Raw genomic sequence first — 15,704 nt, forward strand, 5'->3', positions numbered from 1 at the left:
CAAAATATACTGTGTTCCCCTTGACTGGAAATCACAATAGCCATTACAACCCTTCTTGGAAATAAGTATTTAAAGAATTTTTAATACACATGCTTTGTGTAGCCAACAGAGCTTAGCAGTCCCTTCGATGCAATTGCTGTCTGGCATGTACAAATGTACTGGATTTAGACCAGTCTGAAAATCTAGTTTGACATGACTACCAAAAATCCTTCTTTCTATGGCTTAAAAATAGCAAAGCAGCTAAATATGTACATGGCTGAGGCCTTGTCTGCTAAGTTTCAAGTATAGTGAATTTTTATAATCATGTCAAAAAAACCCAAAAGTCAGGTTTACAATGGACCCATAAGAGACTGCCTGATTCAGAATGAGTGTTTTATACTGACGTAATCAACAGAGCCTTTAAAGTTGATACTTCACAGAGAGAGACTTTTCCTTGAATTTCAATTTTAAAGCAAGAAACACTGTAAAAATCTCCACTACTAATTACAAATATATAAAGAAAAGAGCACACAAAAAACATGCTTAAGTAATTGGAAGGTTGCAACACAAATTGCCAAAAGCAAGGAAATGCAAAGTTAAAGCTAGCATTCCTTTCCTCAGTCATCCCTTTGTGCCTGGTTATTTATTGCCGTGGTCTCAGATCAGTGAGTTATGTTACATACCATATGTACTGCAGCAGCTAAGCACAACATAACGAGCCAGGGATGGAGTGTCAGTCTTAACTTTGAATTTCCTTGCTTTTGTTGTTTTATATCTCAAACTTCCTGCTGCTTAAACTGCAGTTATTTTTGTATGCGAGTTTCAGGAAGAGTTCTTAGCAGTGTTTGTCGGAAATGTGTAAGAAATAGAGCCATAGACACTGTAATGCACAATTATAGTGGTTTCCTACTGCAAAATTTTACCTCCTGTATCAGAATTATTCTTTGCTGTCTGATTGTAGCTTAGATATTTTTAATACTAAGGGCCAAATGCTGTCCCTGTTTATGAGGCAATAAGGGGAATGGCTATGTTACTGGGCCAAGTTATCCACAGGATAGCTGGACTCAGTGTGTAACTTGGAGTGGAGGGTATATGCACCTGTTCTATGGGTGGGTGTTCAGTGACAGCAATAGCTCATGGAATTGAACTTCCCTAAAGAAGCTCTATTCAGATCTGGAACGCCAAGCCTGTGCAGCCCACTTAGCCTCCCTAGTTGTCAATAAACCATCCATCCATCTTGAGCGATGCAGGGGTAACTCTGCCTCTCCTGAAATCATTGCGCAGGGACCAGCCACTATAAATGGCCTTCTGAGTTGGTGACATAATGGACTGCATCCCTGGGGTTGGTGCAGGGTCAGGACAGCTGCACAAGCACTATGTAACCACCTAAATTGGGGGGCTTTCTAGCATAGAAATATCCACAGCTGCAGCACTCCTCTGTGCTTTGCCTCGAATGAGGGCTCCACGCCATGGGCTCCCAGATCATGCCCCTACAGTGTCCATGAGAAAGAGGGGCTCAGCTGTATGTTCAGCTCCTGAGGAGCTACATTTGAGTGCGGTGGGATTAGAGTCCAGGCTGGGGTGGGAGGCAAGAACTGGGGTGAGAATATCCACACCATCTCTCTCTCGGTCCCCAGGAAAATTAATCAGAAAATATAGTACAGCTGACGGCTATACTGGTTCCAGTGAACTCACCTGTGGGGGGCAGTCCCAGCCAGGAAAGGCCCTGGTAGCATGTCTGCAAAGGAGCCTCACTGCTAGGCAATCAGAGGTCATTGGGGATTGATCAGGTGCAGAAGCACATGGCCTCTGGCTAGATGGCTCTGGCCATCTGAAAATCCTCAAGGATCCACCACATCTAGGGTTGGAGTCAAACCTCACCCCCAAGCAAGCTGGCTTTCCATGGAAGGGGATGATCTGTGCCAAGAGTAGTTATAAAAGTAAAAAAGAGATGTAAGAGTACAGTCCTTCCTAAGGCACTTTCACCACTTACCTGGATATAAACATGAACAGGGATGTCACTGGGAGACTAGAAGCTTTAGCTGATTACTCAGTTTTGTACTCCTTTATTCTATAGGAGTCATAATGACATTGCTCAATGTAGCTAAATAGAAGAAAAAAATGTTATTAGCCTTACATTGTGCATGTCTTTAAAATAGCTAAAACTTCATTCAAACTGTTGCTTAACAAAAACAAAGAGCAAGAACGTACAATTATTACATTTCATTTGCCTTTCCTCCCTGCTTTGCTCATCTGTCTGGTATTTTTCTGTAATTGTATAATCTCAGGAGACCAGTGATAGTACTTTGTGAAGGACTAATGATGGTATTTGAATTGAAAAAGGCAGCTATTAGGTTTTTTTTAAAAAATAGTGCTTATGAAGACTAACAGACACTGTAACTAATAGGAAAAACCAACACAGAGGAATATTTAAAAGCAGCTGTGAAGAAATAAATCTTTAAGATGGTTGTGATTCATTACATACTTTTATATCCCTCCCTGACATGATAGACCATAATGCAGCATTTGGATAATAACTTTCTTGATGCCGCTTATCTTTACAACTAAGAAAGAAAGAAAAAAATAATAATAATAAAAGGCTCACACAATGCTGCTGTTTTCTGACTGTCTTCTACCAAGGCATGTCAGAGGAGAATGACAGCAATTTTGAAAAGGGTTGTCAGTCAGCTGTATGACAGATGGAACGTTATAATGACCTCCAGGGTCACAGTTCATTCGTCTACATAATGGAATGAATAGTGTGAACTGTGCACACAAGCTTTATTAATGGAGAAGCATAAAGAGCTGCAGTCTCATTGACGACAACTTATAAAAGCTATATTTGTAATAGCGCACACATACTCTCTGAATGTTGACAACTTCATTTTAATCCATTAATAAAAAAAGCATGCCCCAGTTAAGCTATACCAGTGATTTCTCAGTCTACAGCACTGATTTCTAGTATTCCATTTCTAGAATTTTTAACATTTTAAAGAAATGTGGCTCATCTGTTCTGCAGTCACTGAATTTCAAAATAGCCAAACGGAAGGGATTATATCTACAATATAGACACGATAAGAAAAGCCAACTTGGACTGGTCTATATTTTTCATAGGTGGGATAGAATACTGAGAATATTTTACATTCTTCTCAATTGTGTTGTGAAAAGTGCAATTATTTATTTAGAAAATTGATTCAGAAAGAAGACAACCTTACCATTAAACTATCTGGTCAAATCATCAGATGATCCAATTATTTATCGTCCGGTTACAAGCTTTGCTATTTTAATAGGTCTTATTGTGTCATTAATGTGGGTGTGGGTATATTTTCCAGTATTTTGGGGAGTTAGATTGGTTTGTTTAAAATCTGATACATGGTATTAAAGCTTTCAGATTTCAACAAGATGATTGACAAACATATTTCCAAAAGAAGCTTCTGTGTACTGTATTTGATTTTATAGGCAATCTGTCGACACACACTGTATTCTTATTACTGTCTATTGAAACATTTTATTAGGTTTCGTCAGAACAAGAGAAGGATCAAGACTCTTCAGACCAGAAAAGTTTACCTGAGCATCCTGCAGTGGAGGAGACCAAGAAACCCATTGAAGGGTCCCAGCCTCTTCTGCCAGAGGCAACAGGGCCAGTATCTCTGGAAAAGACAGACTTGGTGGAAAGCAGCTCCAACAGTGAAAAGCCCAAGGAGAAAGTTCAGCACTCAGTCTCTTTTTCAAGTGCCTCAGTGCCTCCTGAAGAGGATACCATATTGGAGCCAACAGGCAACAAACACTTGCACACCCCAATAGATGCCCTTGATGACACAAAGCAAGAACAAAGAGGACACAATTTTACAGACCGTTTAGAAAGTGAACCCCAAGAACTTACTTTTAATCATTTCCCTGCAATCCAAGTACAGTTACCAGGTCAAAACGACGTGGAAGACGATAAATTGCCAGAGATGGCTGATTATATTGCAAACTGCACAGTGAAACTGGATCAGTTAGGACATGACGACATACACAATGCACTAAAGCAAACGCCTGAAGTTCTTGTGGTACAGAATTTTGACATGTTCAAAGAAAAGGAACTGCCAGGTTCCATTAACGATGATCCCAGTTTTAGTTACACACCACTAATCTATTCAAAGGGTAATCCAGGCATCATGTCACCACTGGCAAAGAAAAAACTTCTATCGCAGGTCAGTGGGGCAACCCTGTCATGTAGTTATCCTTATGGGTCACCTCCACCTTTGATTAGCAAAAAGAAATTAAACAGCAGAGATGAACTGTCTGCAAGCATATCTCAGGCTCCCCATGCCCCCAATTCTGATTCTGTGGCAGTTAATAGACCATCTGTAATACAACATGTGCAGAGTTTTAAAACCAAGAATTCAGAGGAAAGGAAATCTATTAATGAAGCTTTTAAGCCTGACATGTTAAGTAAACCAGATCCCAAGCGTTGTGATTTTTCAAAACATCACCTTAACTCTCTTGCTGAATCTTATGTACTGAAGCCAGATATCCAGGACTGCAAAGATAAAATGAATGAGAAAAGGGCACTGCAGCATTCCCATGTGCCCAGTTTCTTGGCAGACTTTTACTCATCTCCTCATCTGCACAGCCTTTATAGGCACACGGAACACCACCTTAATAATGAACAGACATCAAAGTACCTCCCTCGAGACATGTTCAGAGATTCAGAAAATATTTCTACTTTTGCTCAACACAAACACCAAGAAAAACTTAACTTAAATTATCACCCATCTTTGCATCAGCAAGAAAAAAAGACTGCAGTGGAAGCCTCTTCAGATGATCAGCCTACGGATTTGAGTCTTCCAAAGAGCTTACACAAACAGATTGTAAAGACTCCAGGGTCCAGTCTCCCGCATTCATCAATGGTGCCACAAGAAAGCAAAAGTATTTCCCAATTCCATGCATCAGGCAGCCAGGGGGTGAGCATAGACTGTAATCCCAAAGCTTGCCGTGTTTCTCCGATGACCATGTCAGCACCTAAAAAACATGGTGAATCCCTTCACAGGTCCGGAAAACAGCAGAATCAGAGACTTGAGAATTTAAGAAAGATGGAAGGAATGGTCCATCCAATAATAAGCCGCAAAAGTAGCCCCCAAAACATTGGGGCAGCTCGGCCTTTAAAACGGAACCTAGAGGATTTGGACAAAGTCATTTCTGAAAAAAAAATCCGAGCTGTCTCCCCTCTGCACTTACCAAAGGAGGCACCTGCAAAGGAAAAGGTTCCCGACCGAGAGGGCGAAGGCAGCAAATCAGTTCATGGTCTACATTCTGGCAACATGTTGGAAAGCCACAAATTTCCCCTTTCAACCCCTATCTTCACAGGCTTGTACCCAGGAACTCTGTGTGCGGGGTTGAACAATCGCATCCCAGCTGGATATTCTCATCCTTTGCAGTACTTGAAAAATCAGACTGTGCTTTCTCCACTAATGCAGCCTTTGGCTCTTCATTCCTTCATGGTGCAAAGACAATTTCTTACATCCCCTGCAAATTCTCAGCAGCTCTATAGACACTTAGCTGCAGCAACACCTGTAGGAAGTTCATACGGTGACCTTTTGCACAACAGCATTTATCCTTTAGCTGCTATAAATCCTCAAGCTGCCTTTCCACCTTCCCAGCTGTCTTCTGTACATCCGAGCACAAAACTGTAAATCCCTTTTTAAAAAAAAAAAGTATCGGAGGAAAAAATGTTGTTAGCTACATTCCTTTCCCTGTGATAATGTCTTGCAGAATTAGAAATCAATATTTTTGTTAACCAGTAAGTCTCATCCCATGTAGCTGAATGCTTCAGATCTGATTGAGACAAAACAACTTTTCAGTTTGTAATTCCAGCTCCCACACCTACTCCCCAAATCATTTCATTTTGCATATTAGTTTTTTGAAAGGTCTTACGTACGACGACAGCAAAGATCAGAGCAAACCAATGGAAGTTTAGGGACAGATCGTGATCTCTTTGAAGCCAGTGGAAAAACTTGCTTTTTTTTTCAGGGAGTGGAGGATGAGGGTACTTAGATAGTCCTTGACTGAATGGAACTCTAGATGAATCTGAAAAAGAGAAGGAGGCAGGGAATACACACAATCAATAGATATGCATTTGGGGGGTAACTTTCCTGACTTTCAAAGGTTCAATCAATGCAATGTATAGTAAAACTGCAATAGATTCTTCATTTTAACACTATTAGAACAGAAAGGTAAACACTGTTTAATTTGACTGTATATATCCGCTTTGAAAACTATCAATGTCACATTTGGTCACATAATTTATATAGTTTCATTTGTCCAGTATATCATGTGCTCTTTTTTTTTTAAATTAAACAGTATCATTTTATCTGCAACTTATTTTAAAGGCTGTGGCTGTCCTAATTTGTGTGTGTGTGTGTGTGTTTGTGTAGTTTTTCCAGTTCTTATACTTTTGAGCAGCTTTTTTGGTGGTGACTTTATTGTTTACAAACCGAAGCAATTGGTTCAGGCTATAAACATACTGTAGATTATACAACAATGCAACTGATGCAAACAAAGTTCTTTTTTTTTCTATGGTCTGTTCCTGATAGGTGCTGAGCACCTGTCGCTCCCACTGGTGTTGTCACAATGGCTCATACACTGCTTTACTGGCCACAGAAGCTTTTGGTCTGTGAATTTGTTAACAACTGTATTTACCTTATCTAGGCTGTGAAACCCTCCTGCATACAGAGAAATAAAGAACAAAATCTTACTGGCAACAAGCTGCTGAGTAACAATGGAGTCCAGAAGACAGATTTGTGGGTTGTAAGAATACGTTAAGAATGTCAAAAAATAGAACAGGAGCCAACCTTTATCTTTTAATCAAAAGGTTTTAAGAGTCCGGTGCCTCGAAACAGGGATGGGATGGGGGCAGGTGCCTCCCCCTACAAGGAAGAATACCACTAAATAGTCGCCCAAGGTTCAATATTCTGAATAGTGGGTTAAGCGGTGATGCTCACTTACCCAGCCCCTTCCTCCTAGTTTAGATCAAGTGAAACTCACCCCAGCTAGCACAAAGCCTAAGCATCAGGTAAACCCTATTCAGAGAGCTAGGTTCTCAGCTGGCAAAAATCCGCATGGCTCCGCTGAAGTCAAAGGAGCTGTGATGATTTGCATAGCTGGGACTTAAAGCCTGCGCACCTTTTGTGATAGCCCTCTGCACTCATGCTGAACAACTAACCCCAGTCATTGGGAATAATTTGTAAATATAAAAAGCCCATGAGTACAGGTTTTCAGTTTCCATAATGAAAGAACCTTCCTATGCATATGGTCACTTGAGAGCTAAATACAGAAATTGAGTCAGAGGTTAAATTTGGAAGTATTTGACAATGTGAAAATGGGTTATGATTTAAACCATCTCAGTTATTATTCAAATGCTGCATGATCAAAACTGTTAAAAATAAAAATGGAAACACCTTGCATGCCACGCATCTTATTAGAACTTCCCAGGATATAATGCCAATTACAATATATTATGGAACATATTTAATATCCAAAGGTGGAAACCAGAATTATGAAGTCATCTACTGTTAAAGATCCACTTTCTTCAATTAAATACTTCATATTTCTGTGGAAAAACAAGATTTAATTGATCAGTAAACAGACTAGTAGAATCTAGAATATAAATGTGCCAATGCAAATTATTCTGCTATTCCACATACTGTACAGAAAACAAAATCACAAGCTCATTTGGTCACAGGCCATAGCATAGAAGGCATCTCTAGTGAAGTTGCATGAGACCTAAATCATGTAAAAATCGAGGGGTGGGGGGAAATGTATAAACCTACAGCAAACACAAATATGTATGTGCCTGCCATTTAATCAGAAAATGGAACATTTCTCTTATTTGTTTATAATATTTTATACATCCTGGATTCATGCATTTGTTTACAACAAGTCTCTTATTTCACTTTTGATGACATGTTGGAATTTGATCACAGCATTTTAAAACAATGTTAACACAGTGCAGAGTTGGCGGGGGGTAGCGGGGGCAGGATTTTTTCCTTCATTTATTCCATGAGGAGACTTGCTGTTTCAGTCTGAGGAAGCTCATAATATACTGGGCAAAACATCAGGACAAATAAAAAGAAATGGTGGCATAACTCCCCAGCAGAAGTAGTACATTATTTGTTTAAAAACTCTTACCAGAAATCTGGGAAATCTTTCAGAAAGACCATTGAATTCTCCATTGGCTGAGAACTACTTTTTTTTTTTTAAACTGTCTTAAATGGGGCTTTGTTTGCATTGTTTGAGTTCAAGGGGCCTTATTATTGAATGAAATTGCACAAGCCTTTCTTTGTGCAATCAAAACCATTGTTATTGGTAGGGTTGTAAAGGAAACTGTGGAATCTAATTGGCAATAGAGTCATAAATATATTTACCAAGAACCAGTGCCAAGAAATGTTGCAATTCAAATGCACTATGTTCAAGATTCATTACAGATTCTGAAGGTTGTGAGATTCAATTAAATATAAAAGCCCAGCAAAAACAATATTCGTGTAACTTCTGGTTACAGATTGAGTTTAACTTTAGAAAACAGAACCTAACTGACTTTCGCAACAAAATATATTTCTAGTAAGGGTCAAAATTTGTAATGATTGCATTTCGCAACAGATCTGTCGTATTTATTTAGTTACTGGACAAGATAAGTTCCCATTCGTATCAGGGCATACAAAGTAGTTTGTTGCAACTAAGTATTTACTTTACAACTTATTGAATTGGTGCATGAGTCCTTAAGTACTGTATCTTACTATGTTGATGCGTCTATGAGGTCACTAAAACATTTTGTGTAGTGTGCCTTCAAAGAGAAGGGTTAATTTCTTTAATTCATTGTTCAACATAGTCACTTTTTTTTTTTGTGTGTGTGTGTGTGTGTGGTGGTGGTGGTCAGTCAGGTCACAGCTGGTCTTCTTTTACAATTGTCATGATTTTAATGAGAAATGGGAATTATTTCACTTATGTGAGGCTGACAACATTGAAACTATTATCATAAGCACTTACTAGGTGTTTGCTGTAAATGTGTTTGATATTTTACTTGTTCCCCTCTCCCCCAGTTTCAAATATGTTCTAATAATGGCAGCATAATCTACTAGCTGTTTATACTTTTTTACCTTTCATTTGTTGTAAATATTGTACACTTTTTGTGATTCAAGTTATGTAGCCTATATGCTCTGTAAGGTGATTATCTGTATATAGCAAAACGGCCCAGTAATATGATATAGTATCCCATTTAAAAGGTTATTGAGTAACCTTTGCATTAGTTTAAACACTACCAGAAATAAAGCTGAGCCAACTATAAACACTCCATTTTTGTATGTTTTCCAAATTGTACTTATTAATGCTTTTGATACTGTATTATGTGCCAATAGTTTCCCAATCACATAGCAGGCAAAAGATATTTTGTACTTTTTGATCCACTGTAATATTTAATAAAAAAGGCTACTATCTGTTCCCGTTTGTGTTTGATTAATAATTCTGTAAATAGCTCTTATCACAAGGGATTACATATTATCCCAGACAACCTTTCAACCCTTTTATATTGGCTTCTCTTGAGAAAATATCCCCTCCCACTAATGATTAGATTAAAGAACTGGAAGTTCACAGTTTCCTAAGGAGGAAGAGACAGGCATCTTCAAGGTTCCTCCATGGCTGCACTTCTCTCTCATTAAAGTGGGGCTATGGTCAGAAGGGACTGTAAAAATAGTCCTTCACTGGATAACATTCAGGCTCAGACAATGACTTCCACAATACATTTATTCCATTTGCATTTCAGAATGGGATTTTTCTAACTGCTAGCACTGCAGATTCAGGGTGGCATCTGAAAATCAATCTCTCTTCTTTCTGGCTCAACCAACAATAAAGACTCTGGAGTCAGATGTTAGCTAGGAATTTAGTTGATGACAGTAAACAACCTCTAACTAAACCTCACATTAGTTATATTCCCAGCTGGTTCCAAAAATCATGGTGGCCCTTTAAAAAAACTGCCTTTCAATAAAATATGCCAGTACACTGTTACATTCCCAGCCTGTCTAGCTGGAGAACATCATTTACTTCTGTGTATTTTCAGCATGTATTTACATTGCAGCCATATACCAGACCTCCTCAGCTTTAAGGGCAAATTCACCACAATGCTTAGGGCCATTGTATGGTCCCAATTAATGGCTTAAGTGATTCCATGGGCCCTCAGAACTAGAATGCATGTCATCCTATGCATAGACTACACTGAAACCTCCCCCACACCCATAAATTCCCAGCACCAAGCAAAAGTGCGCGTGACCTCATCAAAATTCCCAAAAGCTGACGCCACGTTATGTTAGGGCTTCCCTCTCATCGGCTGTACCCTACAGGACGATAGGGTAAAGCTACTGGCAATTATGATGATGACGCATTGCACTCACGTGCCATCTTCCAGCTGAGGAGCGCAAAGCATGCTGCAAACACCGAGTTAGTGTATTGACAGTCTGAACAAAATAAGCTCCCACCCAAAGGAACTAGTTCCGTGTACAGCACAGAGAGCGAGAGAATGGTACCTCATCAATCATCAGTACAACAGAACAAATACTGATTACGCTGATAGCACCAGATGAGGCTGCCAGACATAGCTCGTGCTTTAAGGAAAATAACCAAAAACATTAGGGAAATGAGAGACAATACCAGAAAGACTGAGGGTCTAGATGAGGGGTGGGTGTAAATCAGTGCAGTTGCACTGAACTCAAAGGAGCTATCCTGGTAGCTACTAAGTGAGGGACTGTGTTAATAGCTGACATCAATGTGGAGAAATGTTTTAGATAGGCAGCATTTGTATTTTACATATGGGGGGAGCTGGACTGAGCTGCAAAGGCTTTGTCAAAGTGCTCCACATACCATAAGCCACACAGGGGCATCTGCATTTTCTGGGCTCATGTAAATGCTGCAGTTCAGCCCTATGGCCTGCCTGCAGATTTAAGGCATTCCAGTCCTCCCCAGCTCAGGCCTCCTGCACAGAAGGGGTGAATGTCACTATTCTACAGCACCTGCCAAAGTGCTTAAATATTAAGGAATGACACATACACACACACACACAAAGGATTAGCTATGTAGTTGGGGAAACTGAGGCACAGTGGGAATAATGCCTGGGATCGTCAAAGCTGCCTAAACATATTAGGCATCCAAATCCCATTAACTTCCTTAAGTGCCATTGAAAAATGTCAGTCTAGGTGATTGGCCCCACAGCATATCGTAAATCTGCTGTAGAGCTGGGACCACAATGCAGGCCTCCCCGTCATGTTTTAGGTCGATGCCCATCTACTTCTCTTGGGGAGGCAGAGCAGAATGAGAGCACGGGGTAATTTGACCAGCTACACGTCAAATGTTTAAATGGTATGTATGTGGCTACTGGAGTGCAGTGCCCCCCGCCCCAACTGTGGAGCACAGAGGAATATTTGGGGGGGGAGGTGGCAGGTGCAGCGGGGCCTGGGCTACCCATGCTCACACCCCCCCCCCCGATCAGCTCCACCCCAATCCCATTCAATGCCCCCAGCCATCCTTCTCTGGCCCTCCTCAGTCCAGCTCCACCTGTCTCTCACCCCCCCCCCCCCGCCCCACACACACACAAACACTCTACACACATCCACAGCCCAACTCAGCCTCTAGCCCTCAGCAATTCCCCCAGCCCCAGTGCTGTGCCCCAGCTCTATCTTCAGCCCAGGCTCTGCTGCTGAGAAATCCTTGGCACTGGAGTAATGGGGCGGGGCTGGGGGAGGTGGGAAGAGAGTCTGTGGATTTGGGAGGGGGACTGGAACAGTTTGCAAACCACAGCTATAGTGTGGCAGGCTGCCCAATGGACCTTAGGTCCCTTTGTCATCTTTTTTAACCCTTTTTAGTCAGTTACATATGGTAAGTTATGCATCAGTGCAAGTAATGGGGGGGGGGTGTCTTTCCACCCCCACCCCGGCCGCCCCAGTGAGTCTATGGACCCATTTCTGTGCAGTGCTGGGCCCTTATAGAAAGGGTTTCAAATGTACTGAAACTATATCACTGGGGTAGCCCATCTGGCCCAAAGTCAGAACGTGTCATGTACTCTATATGGCTGGGATACGAACACCTGCTATGGCAATCTATTATAATACGTTCTTGCTACCGGCCACGACAGGCACACACCCTGTGCAGGTGTGTTTGGCATTGCTGTTGGTGGTACCTGCGGCATAATACACTGCAGTTTGAATTTCTGCCACTATGGTGCCGCTGCAGAGCTGAACCTATTACAACCCCTTTTTAATCAGTCAAATATGCAGGCTTGCTTCAGAAGGCAGAGGGAGCCAACGGGACCCAGGGGTTGGTATCTGCGCATTACTAAAGGCACATCTACATACAGCGTTGCACTTTTATATCAACGTAGTTAAACCAGTGCAGAAGGCTGTGTGGTCAGTCTACGTAATTTAAGGAACAGGTCTAAGCTGAACATTAATAAACCACCCTTCAAATGCCATCAGAGCAGCCATGCAGGGATAGACGCTGCTTAAAGTAACCGGGCACAAGTTTGTGTGCCGCCAAGGCATGCGTTTATACAGGGTTTACAAATTAAATGATGTTGTTTAGTTTGAAAAACAAAATCTTTTCTTCGTAAATTACGCAAAACTTATTGATATTTATGTTCAGACTGAAGGCAGCATGTCTAGTCCTTTCAGCAGACTGGGTCACAGGGGATTTCAGCACGGAGCTGGACGCCGCCCACTCACTTGTTGCATTATCACGGGCCAGCCCCTTCACCATGCTGTGGCTCAGTTTCCCCAGCTGTAACTAATGGGTAATTGCTTTGTGAATCTAAAAATGGAAGGTGCTATAGAACAGCAAAGGATTATTATTAGGGTGCTTTACTTCTTTTCGGGGTCAGTACTTTTTGTAGAATGTGCTTAATGTTAGTCTGGATCGCTGTACTGACAGGGTTAAAATTCAGTGGGAGAGTAGAAAAAAAAAGAGCAAGAGGAACTATTCACGATTCCTGCACAATGTTTCAATACTGCCGTTACCAGTGAACGATGACAAAAGCAGGCACATGTTCTGGTTTGCTCCCTTTTCCACTCGGATTAAGTTGCTGCATTCTGCTGACAGAATAACCCAACTCATCTGAAGTTAAAACTGAGCGTGTCTCCACTGTAATGGTCACTTTGGGACTGTTGGCAGCCTGAATGGGCCCTTGTGGTGCCACCCCTTCGCCTTCAGTGGCAGACAGGAGGCGCTACTGCTAAGGCTGGTTATTCAGCACGAAAAAGTTTTTAAAAGCTGTTTCAAACTGCAAGGGCACAGCACCTTTTTTTGCACCTTTACTCAGAGCCAAGTTTTCAGGTGGTTGCTCAGCATTAGCTCCCCATGTGCCTACAGAGGATTGTCTAACTCAAGCACATTTCCCTCAGGACATATGGTCACGGGGGTAGCATGTTCAAAAATATCTATATGCTCTAGGCTCATAAGTCCCATTTTCAAAGCTAAATGAGGCACTTAGGCCCAGCTCCTTAAAGGTACTGGGGCACGTACCTCTCAGGCAGCCTTAAGCACATAAACCTTTGAGCATCTGAGCCATTGGAGCTCAATTCACATTGAATGTCAATGGCGTTAGTTATCTAGCTGCTTTTGAAAATGCCCTTACGCACCTATCTGCATCCTTAGGCACCTAAATGCCTTTTAAAACTAAGGGATTTTTCACATTGAAATCAATCAGACATAGGTTCTTAAGACTCATGTTCGAAAGCAACGTAGGCCCAAAGCCGCAAAGGTGTGTAGCACCTAAATTACTTTTAGGTGCTTTTGAAAATGTTACCATAGCTTTTCAAAAGTGTGGGCCCAAAGTCAGGCTCCTGAATACATCTTTAGACTGCTAAGTACGTTGGGTTGCTTTTCAAATGTGCTGCTTACACAGCATTAGTGGGAGTTATGGGTACTCAGCACGTTAGCAAATGAGGTCGCCCATATTTAGAACTGGAGCTTACCGCTGGAGCTTGGAGCCTAGGGTAAGACTCTCATTTTTGAAAATCTTGGCCTACAAGTCTAACTGCCCTGGCCCGTGGTTATCTGACCCAGTTAGGGACATCCATGTTGCAACAGGATTTTCCAGTTAATGCAGACATGACAGCACAGTGTGACTAGCTAGGGACTTTGTCTATGTACTCTAAATAATTCCGTTTCATCTACTAAACGCTCTGTATGTGGCTTTATCAGACTGCAAACGCCATTATGAATGTGAGTTTGTTTGCCTTTTCTCTTGTACTTTTGCCTCCATAGATTGGCACAAGGCTAGCAAGTGTTGTTAAATATTGATGGTGGGCATCTATTCAAACACGAACACCCAAGCCAGAAAGCGGGCACGTACTCCAAAGAACTGGTTTATCAGGGGAGAGGTCACCTGGCACTCAAGTCATCTGGTCGGGATCTGTGCTCAGCTGTTGAGGTTGATCAGGAGGTCACATGGCAGAGGAGACTGGAAGGTTATAACAAGGCTCTGCATGTTTAGCCATGTTCATCAGAGAGAAGCTGGGGGCGGGGGGCAGGGAAGTATGCTGTCTACCTAATCACAGATAACACACACAGAGAAGGGTTGAGCTAGAGTGAGGAGCATTTCATTCAGGGAGGTGGTTGTTTTCTAAATGATCTGGGCTCTCTGCTTAATACCTTACATAAAGAATAATTGTGTTAGACACCTTTATTATTGTCTATTCAGTGCATCAATGACCAGCACACACTGATATCCCCCACAGCCTGGCACTGGGGAAGTTTCCAGAGGCATGCACGCTCTGCCACGCACCGGTCCTGCAGCGTTCTACCCCAGGAACCAGCACCACCACCATGCCAGGTATGGGATGAGATCCTGGAATAGGAGGGTCTTATACCACTAGTTGCAGTTTCCAGCATAGGCCTAAGTACTGCCTGGGATAGCATCAGAGTCTATTTCTGAGAGCTCTCAAAGCTTCCTTTTTAACACAGTGTCTGGTAGTTTGTGCCTATCATCATTGCAATAGTATCCAAAAGATGTTTGAGAACGCTACTGGCAAGAGCATGCTATGCCCAATCATTTAATCACATGCAATCTTTGTTGTCCCTTTAGTTACTTTAAGAAACTACTAGCTAATTCCCAGTGTTTCTTAGAGTGTGAGGAGCCACAAGCTTCTTTCAGGGAAGCCTCAAGCAAGCAAAATGCAAAGAAAGGAAAAGAGTAAATGAAAAGGTGAGTTCTTAAAAATTTCCTTTGTTGAAGGCAGGACTGGCAATTTCCCAGGAAAAACTAGCTTAGGACACAGGGCATTGGTAAATACCAGCTTAAACCTGGTTTAAACTGGGAAAAGTAATCATCAGTGTCCAGCAATTACAGCAAGCATAGAATAAATCTTTTCAAACTTCGGATATATCCATTCAGAACTGAGGAACAGCCTTGATCTATCCACTACATCAGAGTTGGTCTTCTGCTACAGAATGCTGCATGGCCAGATGGACCTGGACTGGTCGTCTAATGCCACATGCTTCTATTGCTTAATGCTTCAAGCCTACAGCTTTGCATTATTGTCATTTTCCTATAATCAAATGTTTTCAACTTTTGTTTATATAATATTGAACACTGAAATATGAGTCATGACTTGTATAACTTCCTTGAGAAAATAGTGCACCAAAATGTATGTAGACATTCTGATCTTCAGTATTATAACTACATATACCCATATTATTCCCACTGC

The 15,704-nt window shown here is 41.5% G+C and overlaps 1 protein-coding gene across 2 annotated transcripts in view; it reads left to right on the forward strand.

Annotated features, from left to right (window-relative positions):
- ARID5B (AT-rich interaction domain 5B) overlaps positions 1 to 9,456 on the forward strand; it is a 145,566-nt gene extending 136,110 nt beyond the window's left edge. For both annotated transcript variants that reach the window (XM_084633784.1, XM_084633785.1), the window contains one exon: positions 3,495 to 9,456. In XM_084633784.1, coding sequence (XP_084489910.1) covers positions 3,495 to 5,657 — 2,163 coding nt within the window. In that variant the 3' untranslated portion in view covers positions 5,658 to 9,456. The remainder of the gene's footprint in view (positions 1 to 3,494) is intronic.
- Positions 9,457 to 15,704: the final 6,248 nt, after the last annotated feature.

Source organism: Lepidochelys olivacea (assembly GCF_965140295.1).
Source record: "Lepidochelys olivacea isolate rLepOli2 genome assembly, chromosome: 7".
Lineage (NCBI taxonomy): Eukaryota > Metazoa > Chordata > Testudines > Cheloniidae > Lepidochelys > Lepidochelys olivacea.